Here is a 19,552-nt window from a genome sequence, read left to right on the forward strand (position 1 = left end):
ATGGACCTTGAGAGCTTGTTTGGAGGTTCTAGCAGGGGAGCGCAGCTACTCGTATACCCTTGACCGAAGACCGGTCCTCTCCTCGGGGGGGAAGGTCGTCCTCTTCGACCGAGCGCGCAGCTTCGGGAGGGACGCACATGGATCGGTGAGGGAGGAGGGGGACACCCGCCTAGCCAGCCAGATCAGCCGAATCAACCCTGGCGATCAATGGGGTGACAGATGTCGCAGCCAGATCGCCCTCACATCCGAAAGCAATGGCTGCACACGGGCTATATAAACCTGGCCAGATTTTTGGCTTTACACATAGGACGAGATTTTTGCCCTACCAGAGCTGTAGTAAGAATTATTCATTAAAGTTCAAATCTAAATAACACTGTAAAGCACATTTAATCTCTCAAAATGCTAAAGCTAATGTTAAAACTGGCTCTAATTTGAGCTGTTTTGTATTATCCAGAATGCCTTGCAGATGGGTGGGAGCATGCTAAACATTGCCTTCTCGATTGGTGAAATCTTCCGGAGCCTCGCCCACGGGTAGCGCCTCCTCCCAGCCAGCTGGTCCCGCCCCGCTGCTGGCTGCGCGCAGTGCGCTTTGTGCTACTCCGGGTGCTGGTAGCGGGCTCCAGGTCTGTGACCCTCCTGTCGCCCCCACCCGTCTTTTCCCTTCTTTTTGTTTATCCTTCTCTCTGTTCTCTCGGCTCCGAACTCGATTATTCCACCATCCATCCCTCAACCCCCCAACCCTTCTCTTGTCTCCCTCCCCCCTCTTGTCCTTCCCGCCCCGCCTTCGTCTTGGTAGATGTGGGCCCCCTGACTGCAGTTGGGGTCGCCCTTGGCTCAGTGTGCCTATTTTTATTAACTAGCTCTGGGGAGTCTGAATCCATTGACGAAAGAATCTGGGCTCGGATCCTCCCCGGGCGGGGCGGGGTGGCCGCTGTGGCCCAGCTTGGGCCGAGCGGGCACGCGGGGTACCCGAGTCCAGCCTGGGTGGCCTGGGCGCACTCGCTGGGGCCAGGGCTCACCTCCCAGCGGGGGCGGGGGAGGTGCTGGACCCGGGGCAGCTACCGCAGGCGTGACGGTGGACGCACATGTTGCAATGCTCGGCCTGTCCACCTTCCAGTGTCTGTGATAATCAAATATGATGGTGCGTGTGAAAGTACGACTTCTTTGCAGACGTGCCAGTGGGTGTAGAATTCTCGGCGACCCTCCGCGTCTGGCCTCTGCGGGCCGAATTTGGGAAATCTTAAGATTTTCAAGCTCAAAGTATAAGATGATATGAATCTGTGAGATACGGTGTTAGCACAGATGTCTTGGCCACCAATGGCCCCAGCGTCCCAAGATCCAAACAAGACATCCTAGAAACAATATGAGAGCCGAGGTATTTTGTTTTGTTTTAAGGTTTTAAAATGGTGGAAGGTTCTAATGAGTGAGGGGAAAGGGAAACGCAGTAAAAATAAGCCAGTTTCCTGTGCCCCGGTCGTGAATACTCATTTAGCCCCCAGCACCGGGTTGAGGACACGAATGAGATGCTGCGTGTGTTTTTCAGAAAGCCTGAAAGACCGCCATGGCCGAGAAGAAGCCCAAGCTCCACTACCCCAACGGGAGAGGCCGGATGGAAACCGTGCGATGGGTTCTGGCTGCCGCTGGAGTCGAGGTACCTTCCATGCTGTTTCTTCACAGATTTGTCTTCCACCTTTGAGACTTTAGAGGAGAACATACACGGGGGAGCCCTGAGGTAGTCCTTTCCCTCAGAGGATTCCTTCCTTTCCATCTTTTTCCCCCTGTATAAATGGTATGTAGTGGATGGGTTTCTATTCTGCTTTTACTTAATCACTGGCTTCTGATCTACCGCCAATAAATATTTATTAGTAAGGAGAAAAGGAATGAACCTGACATTTGCCAACGACTCCCAGATTTCTGTTAATTATACGAGGTCCCAGGAAATTTCTTGTCTGCAGTGTTTTTGTTCTGTTCTTTTAGCTTCTTACAGGAATTTTCAGGTAGGAACAAAGGCAGAGAGGACATTGCCATGAATTCTATGTACCGTTCACCCAGCCTCAAGAATCGGTTAACTTGGTGATTACCAAAGGGAAAAGGGGGTTAGGGGGGTGGTACACTAAAGTAAATAAATGGTGATGGAAGGAGACTTGACTTGGGGTGGTGAGCACACAATATAATATGCAGATGATGTATTATACAGTTGTACACCTGAAACCTATATAATTTTATCAACCAATGTCACCCCAATAAATCCAATAAAATTTTTAAAAAAATCATCAACTTTATGCTAATCTTGTTTTATCTACCTTCACCCCTCCCTTGTTTTTTGGGAGTATTTTAAAGCAAAATCTAAGCATCATGTCACATCATCAGTTTTTACCTCTAAAAGAGGAGGATTTTAAAACATGACCACAATACCATTATTACACCTTACAAAGCTAACAATTCTTTATTATTATCTAGTACTCAGCCTCATTGTCTCAAACTGGTCTTTTTTTTTATAGTTAGTTTATTCCAGTCTGGATCTTAATCAGGCCCACACATTGCATTTGGTTCTATTTCCTTCAGTATTTTAAAAATCTTTAGCAGTTTCCTCTGCATTTAAAAAAATAAACTATTTGGGAGAAATTTTAGATTTATAGCAGGTATAAAGACAGTGCTGAGCATTCCCCTATAACCATCACTCAGGTTCCCTTACTGATAACATCTTACATAACCACGACACGACTAAGAAACCAACATTGATGCATGACTAAACTACAGACTACTCGAATTTAGTTACTGTTTTCACTAATGTCCTTTTTACTGTTCCAGGATCCAGCATTGTATTGAGTCATATGTTTTCTTAGTCTCCCTCCACCTGTGATAGTTTCTCCGTCTTTCCTTTATTTCATGACCTTGACAGCTTTGAAAAGAATTGGTCAGGTTTTTTTGGAGAATCCTCCAGTTTGATACCCAAACCGGATGTCTGATATTTTTCTCATGATTAGACGGGTTCAGGGGAAGAACAGCACAGAGACGAAGTGCCCTTTCCATTGCATCACGTTAGGGATTACATGATATTAGCATGATTTCTCACTGGTGCTGTTAGCCTTGGCCACTTGCTGAAGGAGGTTCTGCCAGCTCCCTTGTAAAGTGGCCGTTTCCCCTCTTTTCTTGAGAAGCGTGTCATTTTTAGCCCACACTCAAAAGGGTGGGAATTAAGCTCCTCTTCCTGGAGTATCTACATTTAGAATTCTTATGTAAGGGAGTTTGTCTTTTCCCTCCACTTAATTATTTATTCAGTCATTTATTAATATCGGCATGAACTTAAGCATATTTATTTTTTCACTTTGGGTTATAATCCGGTAATATTTTACTTTGTTGCACAAATTGTCCCAGCTTTGGCCATTGGGACTTGTGTCCTTTCCACATAGCCCCACTCCCTTTTCTTTTTTCCTCCCCCTTCATCAGTTTCTTACTTTCTGACAACAGGATGCTCCAGGCTCTTATATTTTCCTAGCCCTGGCCCTAGAACCAGGTTTTTCTCCAAGGAGCTCTGGTCCCTTTTATTTGAAAACTAGAGGCCCAGTGCATGAAATTCATGCACCGGTAGGGTCCCTAGCGGCTGTCGGCTGCCGGACAGAGTCTCCCTCCCTTCCTCCCCTCACCCTGCCCCCCTACTGCCTGCCACTGCTGGCTAGGGTGGGGCCGGCCAGGGGGAGGGGCCTAGGGCAGTTGGCCAGCCGGCCCTGCCCCCTGGTCGACCTCCTGGTTGAACTCCTGGTCAAGGGGACACTTTGCATATTAGGCTTTTATTATATAGGATGGTATTAACAGCCAAGATCTGGTTGTTAAGTATCTTCATTTGTTTCATGCCATTTATTTGTGGAAGAACTGCCCTGTAAAATCACCCCCATTCTGCACTTAGCTGACTTACCCTCATTTTAACATGTTCCTCTTATTTTTTGTATTTCCTGCAAATGGCTAGTTGGATCCAGAGCTGTGATCAAATCCAGGCTCCTTTTTTTCTTTGCATATTTATGTGTGTTTTTTCCCCCTGCCAGACTCCAACAGAAGGACACTGTGGACATATTTCTGTTGTACGCCATCAGGGAGCATGATGTCTGACTGTCTCCTTTCAACCATGCAGAGCTTGATCAGTGTGTTCCGGTGGGGTCAGCCTAATCCACACGTTATCAAGGTCCCCCTTACCCATTCAGATAGTGGTTTTAGCAGCTGTTGATCTTCACCATTGCTGGGGATTACAAAATGACGATTTTTCTATTTCATTTCACCTGAATTTATTAACATGGTTGTCTTATAAAGAGAATTTTCTCACTCGTTAATGATTTAGTTACTTCCAAGTGCAGCTCATATAGGAAAGGCAAGATAAATGCTTGATTCGGTATCCATCAATTTTCAGAATAATGAACTGTTACCCTGGAAACCTCCAAAGATGACAAATAAAGGTCCTTGAGTTTGGGGTTTTGGCTGCTTTGTGCACCATTATAACTCTCACAATGTGTCTTACAGTTTTCTAAATTAGTTGATATCAGTTTTATAAACAACTAGTAGCCCGGTGCATGAAATTCTTACACATTAAAAGGGAATTAATTGCCCTAACCGGTTTGGCTCGGTGGATAGAGCATCAGCCTGCAGACTCAAGGGTCCCAGGTTTGATTCTGGTCAAGGGCATGTACCGTGGTTGCGAGCACATCCCCAGTGGGGAGTGTGCAGGAGGCAGCTGATCGATGTTTCTCTCTCATCGATGTTTCTAACTATCCCTCTCCCTTCCTCTCTGTAAAAAATCAATAAAATATATTTTTTTTAAAAAGGGAATTAGCAGAGATATTTTAATATTGCTATTTGTGCTTTCTCTATAATAGAAGTATGAGAGATGAAAGGAAATTAGTAAAATGTATATGAAAATAATATATAAATTTATTAAAAAATAAACAGTAACAAAAGGAGCTGATTCCGTGAGGAAAGGGGCTCCCTCCTCCCTCCTGTCAAGGTCTGGGGTGCAGGAGAACGGGGTTCCTGGCTGGCAGGCCACTGACAGCAAGCTATCCAACAGCAGATTCTGTGAGGAATGGGGCTCCCTCCTTTCTACTGTCAGGGTCTGGTTTGAAGGTTGGCCCTGCCCCCTGTTGGGCCAGACCCAGAGTTCTACCACGCCATGGCCTCCACCTCAGCAACCCAGGACTGACTGCTGCTGGGCGCTCCTGGTGCTCTGAGGGTGGGTTCTTCCCTCAGGCCACACGGGAAACAGCTGGGGAGGGCGCAGCCCTTGGCAAAACGACCCAGGATTCAGTGGGTCCACGCTCTGAGGTCAGGTTCCTGTCTCAAACCCCGCCCTCACTGGAAACAGCTCCAGGAAACAGCTCAGGGGAGGGCACAGCCATTGCCAAGACAACCCCTGCAGGACTGACTTCTGCTTGGTCGAGGCGATTCAGGTCGTGATGAATACCACCCATGGTTTTTATATAAGTAGATGCTGGTTTCTGACTTCTTTTGAGAAACTGGAAGATTTAATGACACTGGGCCCTCATTTGCACAGGCAGCATTGCTGAGCCTGAGCAAGGACTGCCACTGCAGCTGGGCCCTTGAAACACAGTCCCCCTCAGTCCCTGTTGTCTCAGGATGGATTTTCTTTTTTTTCTTTTTTTTTTTCTTTTTTTTTTTTTATATTTTATTGATTTTTTACAGAGAGGACAGGAGAGGGATAGAGAGTTAGAAACATCGATGAGAGAGAAACATCGATCAGCTGCCCCCTGCACAACCCCCACTGGGGATGTGCTGGCAACCAAGGTACATGCCCTTGACCGGAATCGAACCTGGGACCTTTCAGTCTGCAGGCCGACGCTCTATCCACTGAGCCAAACCAGTCAGGGCAGGATTTTCTAATTGTGTTAAGAGGGAGAGTGAACAAATTCTTGGTCCCATCACCTGAAGCTGGTCTGTTTATGTCATCTGTCTAACCCTATATGCTTCTGAATTTACAATTCTGGTTTATGTAATAAGTTTTGAAATGGATGTCTTACTAGTATTTGTGTATGTAGTATAATGCTTCATCACATCCTCTCTCTTCCTAATCTTCATTGTACCTTGCCCCTCCTGTTCTCCTATGAGTCAGGATTCTTGGTTTCATTGATGGAGACCCAACCCGCAATGAATTCAACAAAACAAAAACACAGGTCACGTGACCTACCTATCCTAGACCAATGGCAGTGGGCAGGTAGATGGGACGGAATAATTAGCCCAGAGTGGCTCTTAAGCTCGCCCCTCTGACCAGGGTGGAAGGAGCTTGATTGGCCTCCCTCACTGGGGCTGACCACATGGCTTACAAGGAGCAATTCCCAAAGGGTGATATTTGGAAGAGCTCCCTCCATGTCTTTGCCAAAGGACATTTTTAGCTAAGTTTGTGCTCATATAGATCAAAACAATCGGGAGGGATGGGCTGGCAGCCAGTGGATGAGTTTGTGAGTCCCAGTGTCACAGTATCCGGCTGAGTCCGCTGGGTACGGCACACACATCTGAGTAAACAGGTAGCAACCTGCTGAAAGGCAGCAGGTCCTCACTCAGGAGTCAGCATCCTCCATCTCAGTCACTGGTCCAAGTCCTTGGGCATTGCTCTGTGCTGGATGTTGGTTCTCCACTGCCAGGGCTCCACTTGCCTGAAGACCCCAGCCCCCAGCCCAGATTCCAGCCAGATCCCCTTGTTCAGAGGGGAATCAACACACATAAAAGAGAAGACTTAAGGGCTACGAGCTCCTAGTGCAGGACTTGTGGTAATTCACTTGAAGAACTGAGTGAGTGTTGAACAGTGAGTGCTGTGGTGTGGGAAGGGCAGTTCTCTGAAGTTAGGGAGCAGAGACAACTGACTGTAGGTGGAAACCCAGCCCCCGGCAGTAATTGGACTAGAGTTGCCCAGGTCCTTCCAAGCTCGACCTGATTTTTTCCTTCCCTCTCTGTCCCACCCTCTCATCTCCCCTCCAGTGCCATTTCCTTCTCACTGGCCGGTAGTTTTACAGAGCTTGACGTGAGCCAGTTCCTCTAGCCCAGTGGTTGGCAAACTCATTAGTCAACAGAGCCAAATATCAACAGTACAACGATTGAAATTTCTTTTGAGAGCCAAATTTTTTAAACTTAAACTATATAGGTATGTACATTGTTATTAACTTAATTAGGGTACTCCTAAGCTGGCCTTTGCTAAAAACGTCCTCAATCTGATTGAGGTACATTTCAATCACCACGTGGTATTTTGTGGAAGAGCCACACTCAAGGGTCCCAAGAGCCGCATGTGGCTCGAAAGCCGTGGTTTGCCAAACCAGGACCAGAACCACTGGGAAGGCCTTGTCTTTAAAATGCAAGATTCTGGAGCCAGTTCTCTCTCAGGAAGGACGTTGGTGTGGGAGAGAATATAACGACCGTGTCTTCCAGTGCTTGGCCAAAACCTCAGATGCATGGCCTTCTAGCCAAGCATCTGCGATTTCATATTGTTGGAGCCATCATTGTATCCCTAGGGCTTGCAGCTTCCTATTAGTTTGGGTGGTTGAACCAAGAAAGAAGGCATCTGCAGATTTCTACAGAAACTGTGATTCATGAAAGATTTAGAGGAGACGAGGAAGGCTGGCTTCTGTCAGAGCAAAGTGATCTTGTAATGTAAGGAATTTCTTTGGGTTGAATTCCATGGAAGTTTGTCGCTGACCTGTGTTCCTGAACTATGAAAATGAATATTTGAGCTAAGGAAGAGTTTCTCTTGATAAATAAGCAATGAAATACTGTGGCAGGGGGTGGGGGGTGGGGGGGGGCGGGCGTGGAATAAAACTAAAATGTACGATTCTGGGGTCTCTAAGCTACTGAAGATGGGCCTGGGGTCGGACGCCCCCTCCCTTATTTCCCATGTGTTCGAAATGGTCATGGTCATAAGTTCTGAGAGCAGTCGTGTGGAGGGAGCACCCCCAGCACCATATCTGACCAGCCGGGCGTTTGGACAAATGCCCAAACATTGCTGGCCTGAGCACCAGATAGAGTGTCTGTCTGCAGGGGCACTGAGGCCCCTCTCCTCACACCACGGGGACCCTGGCGAATAGCAGAAGCTCCTCTACACCCCATGTCCCAGTTCTCCCCCAAGGTCAGGTGGTTGAGACAGAGGAGGGGGCACTGCTGATTCTGGGCGGGTCAGCTCCGCCGGCCCTTGGCTGATTGGGAGCAGCCCCGGGACACAGTGGGAGGATGGGAGGAGGCCTCTTCCTGACATGAAGTTGTGTTAGAACATTTTAGAATGTCAAGAGAAGAAGAACTTGTTTTCACTCTATTTCTCCCCCCCCCCCACCCGCCCCAAGCTTTTTAATTCAAAAGCATTCAAGCCTACAGAAAAACTGTAATAGTACAATTCACACCTTTCAACTGAACTTGTTAGCAGTTTACCACATCTGCTTTCTCCCTTCCTCCCTCCCTGCTTCTGCTTCCTTCAGTCCTCTGAAAGTAAGGTGCAGACATCAGCACATATCTTCTTCCTGAGAATAAACTGTTCTAATAACCACAATATCATTGTCACAACTAAGAAAAGTAACGCTCACTTTACAATATCTAATATACAATCCCTGCTGTCCCCCAAATGTCTATGTATCTCTTATATATTTGTGTAGCAGTTATAGCTGTCCCTTGTCCCACCCCATCCAGGATCGAATCAAGAATCAGGCTTTGGGTTGTTAAGTCTCTTTTCATCTAGAACAGTACCTGCTCTCCCTGTTCCCACCCCCATGTTCTTGACTCTTTGAAAGAATCCAGGCCATTGATGTTGCAGAATTCCCACATTCTGGATGTGCTTGGTTTTCACCTCCGGGTTCAGTGATTTGGGCAGTGTTGTCACAGCGCTATTGTAACCGTCTCATAGCAGCAAGGACAGGACAGCTCAGAGTGTCCCCCAGTGGGCAGCTAAGTCTGACCACTTGGTTGGCGAGATGGTGAGACCTCCGGATCTCTCCATTGCAAAGAAACGCTCTTCCTTTGTCATAATGAAGTAACGCGTGGGGAATACTTTGAGACTGTGTGAATAGTCTGTGCCCATGGCCCAGTAATTTCATTGTCGGTCGCAAATTAGCTTTTTTCTAATTTTATTAATTAGCCATAATTATACATTAACTAGCACTAATTCTGATATGTATGTGTGTGTGTGTATATATATATATATATGAACTTTCTTCTTCCCCCACCCCCTTTTTAGTATCATCATTCTGGACAGGGTGTGGGTTTTTTTGGTTGGTGTGTATTATAATCCATAAGTGACATCACTGTTTTTGATGCTTGAGTTGTCCCAGATTTGGCCAGGGAATGACCCGCAGGTAGGGTCCTGAGTGCCTTTGCCTTTGCGACAGCTCTTAGTCTGTGAGCACCCCTGTTCCCTGACGTGACAGAATCCACCATTTCTCCCAGGAGCCCTGGTCTCTTGCTAAGGAAGAGCAGTGATCTTTAGAAACCAAGGTGTGGGTACAGCGTGTGCTCTTTCGCTGGGACTTGGCAGCAGTTTAACTTGGAGTTTGCAGTCCTGAACCTGTAGTGAAATGTACCTTTTCTTTTTTACAATTTAGTTCGAGGAAGAATTTTTGGAAACGAAAGAACAGCTGCAGAAACTGCAGGACGGTGAGTGTGGAGAGGAGATGACTCGGTAATGCTGGTTGTTTTTTTAAAAAGAGCTGACATTCATGTGGAAGGGCGAAGACCCTGCGACACTGAACATTCAGGACAGTGTCCTAACCGGACCAGCAAGAGGGAATAACGGCTGAAACGTCGAGGAAGTCGCTTCTGTAAGAGCTGAAGGGAGAGAGCAGTTCTTCGTTCCACCCACATAAGCCCTTCTCCATCCCTCTCTCCTTCCCCCACCCTCCTCCAAACTCCTTTACCCCTTCCTCTGTCTTCACCATCCCTTCCCTCCTCATCTTCCTTGCCCCGCCTCCTTCTCCTCCCCTAAATTCTCTGAGGCATGGGGCCTGCGTAAAGTATGCAGGTAAAGTATGCTGGGCTGCATTTCCAAAGTGAATACCAAACAAATGGAATCAATAAAAGGCCCGCGTTAATGCCTGGTCAGCCCTACCCTCTCCACACCCAGGCCCCTTAAGAAATACCCAGCCTCCCTCCCAACCTCAGGACCCCCTTGTGTGGGACCAGCTGTACAGGCTGCAATGCCACCTGACGGGTGACACTGCCTGACACCCCGAGGCACGTGCTGAGTGCTCATGGCCTCTCCACCCCTACAGGCCCCCAGCCGTGGGGCCCCTGTACTTGCATCTCTCCCTGGGGTTTACAGTGTTTGATGCAGGTTTGTTGAAGAAAGTACTGGGTTACGTTCTGACGGGTGACAGCTAACTTGGTAGTCCGTGGTCTGTGGCTGTGAAAGAGACAAGCCCACGGGTGGCCCTGAGTGGCGGTTGGGGATTCAGGCGGCGTGGTCAGGCTGCCGCAGGCCGTGCAGTCAGAGCATCCTGCAGGGAGGGGAATGTTCTCTTCTGCGCTGGCCAGTGCAGGAGCCACTGGCCTCTGTGCCTACTGAGCACTTGAAATGTGTCTCGTGTAACTAAGGAGTCAAATTTTCAAATTTTCATTAATTTAAATGTAGGCTTTACTAGACACGTGAAGCTACTAGCTACTGTTATTGGCCCGCATAGCTCTGAAGAAATGTCTTTACTCCATTTCTACCCCCTTGTCACTGTGGGAAGGTGTTTTTCCAGGGCTGAAAATGAAAGGGGCAAGTTTCGAACAAAGCGAGTTTTCCGGCTTCTGTAAAAAAATGTATATTTTTATTGATTTCAGAGAGGAAGGGAGAGGGAAGGAGAGATTGAAAATTCAATAATGAGAGAGAATCATCGATTGGCTGCCTCCTGCACAGCCCACACTGGGGGTCAAGGCCGCACCCGGGCATATGCCCTGACTGGGAATCGAACCGTGACTTCCTGGTTCATGGGTCGACGCTCAACCACTGAGCCACGCCGGCTGGGCCAGGCTTCTCTTATGGCTAAATCTGCTCCCCCTAATGAAGTTGAGGTTACCTGTCTGTCATCAGGGCTTTTATACCATTTCCTAAGGCTGTGTGGCCCCACTGTCCTTTTTCATTCCCCAAAGCACTTTCTTAGGGGTCAGGGGACAGGGAAGAGAACACCTCTAACTCTGGGCTCCCTTCTCAGGTAACCACCTGCTGTTCCAGCAAGTGCCAATGGTTGAAATTGACGGCATGAAGTTGGTGCAGACCCGGAGCATTCTCCACTACATCGCGGACAAGCACAATCTCTTTGGCAGGGACCTCAAGGAGAGAACCCTGTAATGTGGCCCCTCTTGAGTGTTGTCACGTGTCAGCTTACTGATCTTAGCTGATCTGCAGTCCTTGCAGCACCCTGTTTACACTATGTCTGGGGTCACTAGTGTGAACAGGGAATGGACACCTGGAATGGTCATGAAGACCAGTTGGGAAATCAGTTCAGGGCATCCGAGTAAAATGATAGAAAGGAACTGAATTCAGATAGTGGAGCCGGTATCAGGAGTGTGATGGTTGCAGGTTTCAACATCTTTAAACACTTGGATAATACTTTTTATTTTTCTTGCAAACCTATTACCATTGAGTGTTAGGAATAGGAAGCTGCTGTGACATCTGAGGCCTGGGACGCTGTGCCTTGAATTATCATTTGAATTCAGAGCCTGGTCCTTGTACCTCCCGGATGCATGGCCCCAGGCAGTGTGTTAAGCTGGAATCCTGATGAGTGTCCTGTGCAGTGGGGTAATGACAGCACATTCCTCATAATGTCATGGGATTCAGTGAACTCACAGCTGCAGAGTGTTTAGCACCATGCCTGATGCATACCAAGCATTCCAGAAATGATATCCACTCTTTTTTTTATAAATGTGGCGTTCCACCCACACTGCACATGTGTGTGGAGTGAGAGTGAAGGAGTAGGGACTGGGGAGAGAGGGCTGTCATGGCTATTGTGCCGTCTGATTTGTACAGATCTTCCTGAAAGACTTTTCTGAATTATAACTAGAATTGTTTGCATCGTTTCTCATAAGAGACAGGTGTAGATACATGTTCTTAGTACTTCAGATGCCGAGCCTTATGGGGAAAAAGCACTCCGAATTCTTAATTGTGGAAGCCGGTGAGTTCTAAGAAGGGGAAACTAAGAAACCTGCTTTTTCGTCTTAAGGATTGACATGTATGTGGAGGGGACGCTGGATCTGCTGGAGCTGATTATCATGCACCCTTTCCTGAAACCAGATGATCAACAGAAGGAAGTGGTTAGCATGGCCCAGAAGGCTATTCTTCGGTACTTCCCTGTGTTTGAAAAGGTAGGTGGCGGAGAAGCCTATGAAAAGAGCATAACCAGACCACCAGGGAGCTGCCACCAATGCCCCTTCCAGCTCAGGACAGTGTGAGGCTGAGCCCCGTCGGACTAAGCCAGCTGGACCCCTGAGAGCTGACAGTAGCCCTGAGCACAAAGCCAGGGTGGCGTGGAGCTCTCAGTCCCGCTGGGACCACATTATTCAGAAGTCTGGGGGAATCTGGGCTCACCACATGGTGTGTCATCGTTCCTTACGTTCACCCGGTGCCCCCCCCGCCCCCCGTGTAAGACACAGACCAGCAGAAACTCCCTAATGTCTTCCCTCTTTCATGCCATGGACGTTTGCCGAACGGCGTTGTATCAGACATCCTACTTAACAGTTTGATGTGAAGAGAAGAACCACTGCGCTTTATTTCCATTTGCTCTTTTTTCTGTCTTGTAATTTACCTGGTCTTACTGCTTTTCTGAACTTCAAACTCCTTTTTCTCAGCTGAGAGGAATTGTGTTTGAATGTTTCAAGTAAAAAAACACACAGAAGAAGACAATGTAAAAATATGGACTTGGCAAACGTCCTCTGGCCATCTTCATGGAATTAGATCTGAGAAGGGGAGGTATTTCCTGGGTGTTTCTGCCACTTGCTCCCATGCTCTCTTGCCCACGGGCACTTCGTGAATGTAAAATATGCTAATGCAGAAATGTGGAGTGACATGGGAGGAGCAGGTGCCTTGGGGAAAGGCTGTTGCTGGTTCTTATGTCCCTGTGGCCCAGATAGTGTCAGGGCTCCTCCCAACACATGAGCTAAAAATGGTTACCCCTCTTTTATACCTAATGAAGCAGAATCACTGAGATGGAGTGAGGTGCCTGAGGAGGAGAGCTGGGAATGAAACTCAGGCCTCGGACTGCAAATGCCGCATTCGTTGTGCTCCCCCACTCTGGCTGCACTGGCTCTTTGATTTGGAATCATGTGCAGGGTCCCTGTCACTCATACACACCACACACACATCCTCACGCTCGCGAGCATCCGAGAGCTCTCTGCCAACGGGATCTTCCCTCTTCTACCGCGGTTCCTATGACTCTGCACCTATATGGTATTCTCCGATGGGAGCAAGATCAACTCTCACGCTTTTCATTTTTTCTGGCTTAGAAGCTTCACAAGGAAGCCTGCTTTTTTATAGTGACATCCAGTTGATCACTACGAGTGCTGATGTTTGTACAAACGACTGGCAAACAAGATCAGACTCCTTGGCGAGGATCTATAGCTTATTTCTTACAGCGCTCCCCACCTTCCCCAGCCTCCTGAGTTCATGAGGGCTGTATCATTTCTGTAGATATATTTATGGAATCGATGTATTCTTTGAAAGCATAAATCCAGAATTAATATGCCCTTCCCCTTTACAGTGTTTCATTCTGATAAAAAGTAGATATTTCACGGTGCTGTCATTTCTATACCTTCTGTCCACGCACATTCTGATATAGGGAGCTTCCTGTTAGTTGATGTTATTAATAAAGAGACGAAAGGATAAGGCCGGAGTGTCACCCCTTCTCAGATATGGCACTGGTTCGAAAGCTTCGTCGGCTTCTCTGTGTAGAGTACTGTGACCAATGCAGAACACTTACTCCTGCAGGTTCTGAGGGAGCATGGACAAAGGTTCCTCGTGGGCAATCAGCTGAGCCTTGCAGACGTGGTTCTACTCCAGACCATTTTGGCTCTAGAGGAGAAAATCCCCAATATCCTGGCTTCATTTCCTCACCTCCAGGTAAACAAAAGCACATCTTAGAAGATTGGCTCAGAACGTTTGGGCCTGCCTTCGGTGTCTGTTGATTGGTTGGCTGTGTGTGTGTGTGTGTGTGTATAACTTTTTTAGAGCCTTCTAGTTGGTAAAATGAAATGAAGGTACAGGCTTGAAATTGTTTTTCCACTCCCCAGATCTATAGAGATGAAAGATCATTTATCTTAGTTTTGTTCCATAACTACACTCTTGGGACGATTCCTAGAGTTAGCCAATAGGGACTTGCCATAGAAGTCATCGCACGGACAGGGTGCTCCTCGGCTGTTCCTGCTCAGCGTACTGACAGGGAGGGCATGAGCATCAGCATCAAAAACAGTCTCCTCACCAGGGCATGGCCCCCTGTCTCGGAAGTCATGTGTCAAACTGGAAATGCCCAAGCCTGGGTTCTGAGAGTGAATAAGAGGCACCCTGAACATCATCTCAGAGTTCCCACCATTCCCCTTCCCAGACTTTCCAAGCAAAGACCTGTGTGTGGTTCAGCTTATTGCTCCCTGTTATTCTGGCAGGATTGAAGATAGAATTTTGAAGCAGAAAGGGGCTTTAAAAAATGAACTTTTTCCAAAGCCTTCACTATACATGTGAAGAAATAGAAACCCAGAGTAAAGAAGTCAGCAGCTGAGATGGCCCAGCTAGTTGGTCCCTGAGTTTTGCCTGGAACCTTATCCTATAACTGCAAGTCCGATGGGTTTTCCTCTACCCTGGGGGTTGGCAAACTACAGCCCCCCACCCCAGGCCAAATCAGGCCTGCCACCTGATTTCGTACAGCTTTTGAGCTAACAATGACTTTTGCATTTTTACATTGTTGGAAAAAGTGCCAAAAGAGTAATAATATTTCATGACACGTGAAATTACATGAAATTCAAATTTCAGTGTCCATAGATAAGTTTTATTGGCACAAAGCCACACCCACTCATTTATGCATTGCCTACGCTACTTCCGTGCGACCATGGCAGAGTAGTTCTGTGAGAGATAATGTATCGCCTGTAAAGCCTAAAATATTTATTAATTGGTCCTTTATGGAAAAATTGTCAACCCTGATATAGACCACATTGACACATCTTTGACCAAGTTGTCAAAGGCCAGGAAAGACACACACTTCATCTCCAAAGAGTAACACACATACTTTTAAAAAATCATTTTTCCACCCAGCAGGTGTGGCTCAGTGGTTGATCATCGACCTATGAACCAGGAGGTCATGGTTCAACTCCCAGTCAGGGCACTTGCCTAGGATGCACAGTAGGGGGCATGCAGGAGGTAGCTGATCAATGATTCTCTCTCATCATTGATGTTTCTATCTCTCTCTCCCTCTCCCTTCCTCTCTGAAATCAATAAAAACATATTTAAAAAAATAATAATTCCAAATCCAGTAGGTATCATTCTGATATACTACTCAGGACAACAACCACCAGTTTAATGCATACATCCAGAAAATAAGAATAAAAATATTTAGCAAGGCAAATAGCCATTCTATAGTTTAACCATATGTGCATTCCTTCTTGAAGGCACAGAGATGAACATTGTTTAATTTGACTTGAATACCAATAGGTCCTTGAAGTAGCCTAGGGACCTACTGGTGTTTTCCATCCATAATGCTAGTGACATGTGTTTAAGCCCCAGGCACTTGTGTGTAAATACAGTTTTAATCCTGATCAGATCAAGCATCCATATTAAAGGACTTCAGAATCTAACACCAGATTTGAGTTTAATTGAAGGGTCATTCCTACATTAATTAAAGAGTTTAAAAAAGTCAAGAGTCACTACAATTTTATTATACATAATAAGTATAAACCCCACATAAATCTTTAAATGATAAATCCTAGGGAACAAGCTTTTCAATATTGGTATAATATTCAAAATTAGGTAGTACAAACATTTCAAATAAGTAATAAAAAGAAGATTGTCATATTACATAGCGTTGACATGATTGGAATAGCTTTTTTAATATTAGTAACATGTATGCTTATGTGTGTGTGCATACTTAATGAAGGCCGTGCTTTGTTTACAATCAACATTTAATAAATACTAGCTTTTTAAGTAAATGACCTCTTTACTTTGAAAGATTTTATTAGAATAATTATATATAATGGATATACACTTCTACATATAGTTAAAAATTTTTACTGGATCAAATAGACTTTTTAAACAAAACTGTTTTTATTAATTTCAGAGAGAGGAAGGGAGAGGGAGAGAGATAGAAACATCAGTGATGAGAGAGAATCATCAATAGGCTGCCTCCTGCTCTCCCCTACTGGGTATCCAGCCCACAACCCTGGCATGTACCCTGAGCAGGAATCGAATAGTGACCTCCTAGTTCACAGGTCAAAGCTCAACCACTGAGCCACACAGGCCAGGCTCAAATAGACTTTTTTCTCAGTTACTGATAATTGGTAAGATTTAACTCTATGAATGAAAAAAATGTTTTATTTCTTCCATTCCAGTTTACATAAATATCTGGTATCTGAGCCCTAGGCTACAAAAAATACAACTGGCCATCTCTCGCACGTAGCCTGAGAGAGGATTCATTAGCTATTAGAAGTGAAAAAGTCCAAGAAAGCTGAATCTTAAAATCTAAATTGTACCATCTGATGACTTTTTAAAACACTTTTATTTAAATGACTCATGCATTTTCTCTGGGCAGATCAATATATATATATATATATATATATATTTTTTTTTTACAGAGAGGAAGGGAGAGGAATAAAGAGTTAGAAATATCATTGAGAGAGAAACATTTATCAGCTGGCTCCTGCACACCTCCTACTGGGGATGTGCCCGCAACCAAAGTACATGCCCTTGACCGGAATCGAACCTGGGACCTTTCAGTCCGCAGGCCAATGCTCTATCCACTAAGCCAAACCAGTTAGGGCCAGATCAATATTTTTAAGGTACTTCCCAAGTCTTTTTTCTTTTCCGTTTTTCTTTTTCTGTTTAAGCAAGTATCATAATCCTCTTCTACGTAGCTTTTTAATATTGCTACCTCTGAAAAAAATTCACATTTTGGTGTGAACCGTGAGATTTGCATAAAACCTGGTCCAGATACCAGCCACTGTTGGCAGAGAGTATAAATAATCATACCAGGAGATCAGACCCTAAACAGATGCTGGGTTACAGTTCTGGTTGGATCCCTGTAGTAAATCCTTTCTGAACAAACTTTGATATATGGCCATTTTGAACAACCATATTTTCATAGTGACTCATACCTTTGTGGTCAACCTTGAACTTCTGTGTTTTCCGTTTTCAGGAGTACTCTGTGAAAGTAAGTAATGTCCCCACAATTAGGAAATTCCTTGAACCTGGCAGCAAGAAGAAGCCACCTCCTGATGAGATCTACGTGAGAACCGTCTACAACGTCTTTATGCCGTAAATCAACACCGATGTTTGTGAGTGAGAACTCGCCCCTACAGATGGCTGTGTCCACACTAGTATCTTAGTTGATGCCAGGCTGCCTGATCCCTGCTCTGTCATGGTGCTTTGTATAATTGTTCCTAAGTTGGGTCTTCCATGTCAAGGAGATCTCTTGTAGAAACACGGACATGTTTGTGTCCATTGGATAATTGTTAGGGGTTCTTTTTCTGAAAACCTTTGTGGAGAGGCTGACACTTATGTTAGATTTGATCTGAACTCATTTCCTGATAACAGAGTAGGGCAGGAGCTCAAGTTCTTCCCGGAGCTTCTTTTCACTTCTCCTTACCCCATTCTAAACCCCGTCTGGTCTCTTCTCAATTTTTAGTGTTTAATAACAACAGAATATCTAGTGAGTATCTCTCTCTGAGCTATTATAAATCCATAGTAGTGATGAGTGCAGTTGATATTAGCCAAAATAAAGAATTTACAAATCATTGTCCTGTTGCTAGAATTTTTAAATTAAATTATTTGGAATCTACAATTACATGCTTCAAAAAGGTATAAAAGGCCATACAGTTGGAAGTATTCTTTTCAGCCTTGCCCCCAGCTACCTGGTTCTCCCCACAGGCAAACATAGGTATCATTTATGTATCTTTCCAGTTATATTTTATATCTGTGTTAGAAAATATAAATGGATGTCACATTTGTCTTATTACTCAAATGTTCATTTGTAGGCTTGAACTTTTTTGCATTTCAGACTAACAGGATAGTTTATTCATGCTGCTTTACGCATGTGTTGTTTTTATATTAGTTGAGCACCTATTATGTGCCAAGCAGGGTTCCAGGAGGCAGAACCCTAGAACAGAGTCCCTGCTCTAGGAAGATGTACCACACAGTGGGGGAGATCAATGTGTAAACAGCAGAAGTAATTTGGGGAAAGGCAGAAATTCTGGTTCTGGACTATCTAATACTCAGAAATTTCAAAACTAAGGAAAAGCACATTTTTTATGAGGGTTTATAGCGGGGACACATTCATCCCTTACTGCAGGAGGGGTTTTTGCTTGGATTAAAAAATATATATATAGCCATGAGGTAATCATTAATGCCTATCACACTCATAGCAAGGGCCTTGGTGTTTTATTGGAGGAAAATCAAGTGTAGACACCAGGTAGTTGTTTGTGTTGGCGCTTTCACAGTGTGAGCACTCTGTTGCCACACTAATATTTAGAATTTCTGGATGAGCAAGGGCTTGATGACACATGTAGCATTGGACCAGGCCCCAGGAGCAGTGGTGGCCAGTCTACTGCTCCTGAGAGAGACACCCAGGCTCCGGCTGGGATCCCGAGAGCAAGAGCCAAGGAAAAGAAGAAAGCGAGGGAGTATGTAGGGAAAAGACTCACCCTTCCCAAAGGCCTGACCAAACACAGGTCTGACCTCTGCCTCTGGGAGGTGACCTCTAAGCCCTTGGAATGTCATGCCTGATAGTGTCTTTGTTTGCCTGGCTGCCTTACGCCAGCCAGACAGTAACTAACTGTGATTTGAGCCACAGCAATAATGCCATGGAGGGTGGGGGTTTGGGGTCTAGTGGTGTCAGCTCAACTATGGAGGAGCTAGAGTCGGATCAAGCACATGTGCAGTCAATTATGCCCATGTGATGGAGCCCCAATAAAAATTCGGGACTCAAAACTTGGGTGAGCTTCCTGGTTGACAATACTCCATGTCCCACATGGTTGCCAGGAGGAGTTCATGCGTCCACGGCTCCACAGAGAGGACGTCTGGAAGCTCAAGTTTGGACCCCCCTGGACCCCGTCCCGTGTGTCTCTTCCCCTGGCTGGTTTCCGTCTGTATCCTCTCTCTGTAATAAACCGTAGCCGTGAGTATAACAGCTTTCCGTGAGTTCTGTGAGTTCTTTGAGCGGCTTGATGAACCTCAGGGTGTTTTTTGGGGCACCCCCTTGAACTTGTAGTTGGTGTCAGAGTGAGGGTGGGCTTTTGGCCTGCTCCTTCTAACCTCTTCCGGGAAGAGAAGCTTTTACACTCATTTGAAGACTAATTTACACCCTGGAACCGGACCTGGACATCATAGCACCCAGAGGTCTGTATTATGGAA

General features: G+C 45.8%; 1 protein-coding gene across 3 annotated transcripts; it reads left to right on the top strand.

The window, feature by feature from the left end:
• The first annotated feature begins 525 nt into the window (after positions 1-525).
• Positions 526-19,328, top strand: GSTA4 (glutathione S-transferase alpha 4). 3 transcript variants are annotated; one of them, XM_059701410.1, is made up of 8 exons: positions 526-623; positions 1,544-1,651; positions 9,576-9,627; positions 11,166-11,298; positions 12,174-12,315; positions 13,934-14,065; positions 17,340-17,478; positions 19,181-19,328. In XM_059701410.1, exons 2-7 carry the CDS (start codon positions 1,562-1,564, stop codon positions 17,460-17,462), a joined length of 672 nt encoding a protein of 223 aa, XP_059557393.1. In that variant the 5' UTR covers positions 526-623; positions 1,544-1,561; the 3' UTR covers positions 17,463-17,478; positions 19,181-19,328. The 3 variants fall into 3 exon arrangements, with proteins under 3 accessions (XP_059557393.1, XP_059557396.1, XP_059557394.1); XM_059701411.1 differs by lacking the exon at positions 526-623 and adding an exon at positions 1,188-1,375; XM_059701413.1 differs by lacking the exon at positions 19,181-19,328 and having other exon boundaries at positions 17,340-17,937.
• Positions 19,329-19,552: the final 224 nt, after the last annotated feature.

Source organism: Myotis daubentonii, chromosome 6, assembly GCF_963259705.1.
Source record: "Myotis daubentonii chromosome 6, mMyoDau2.1, whole genome shotgun sequence".
Classification (NCBI taxonomy): domain Eukaryota; kingdom Metazoa; phylum Chordata; class Mammalia; order Chiroptera; family Vespertilionidae; genus Myotis; species Myotis daubentonii.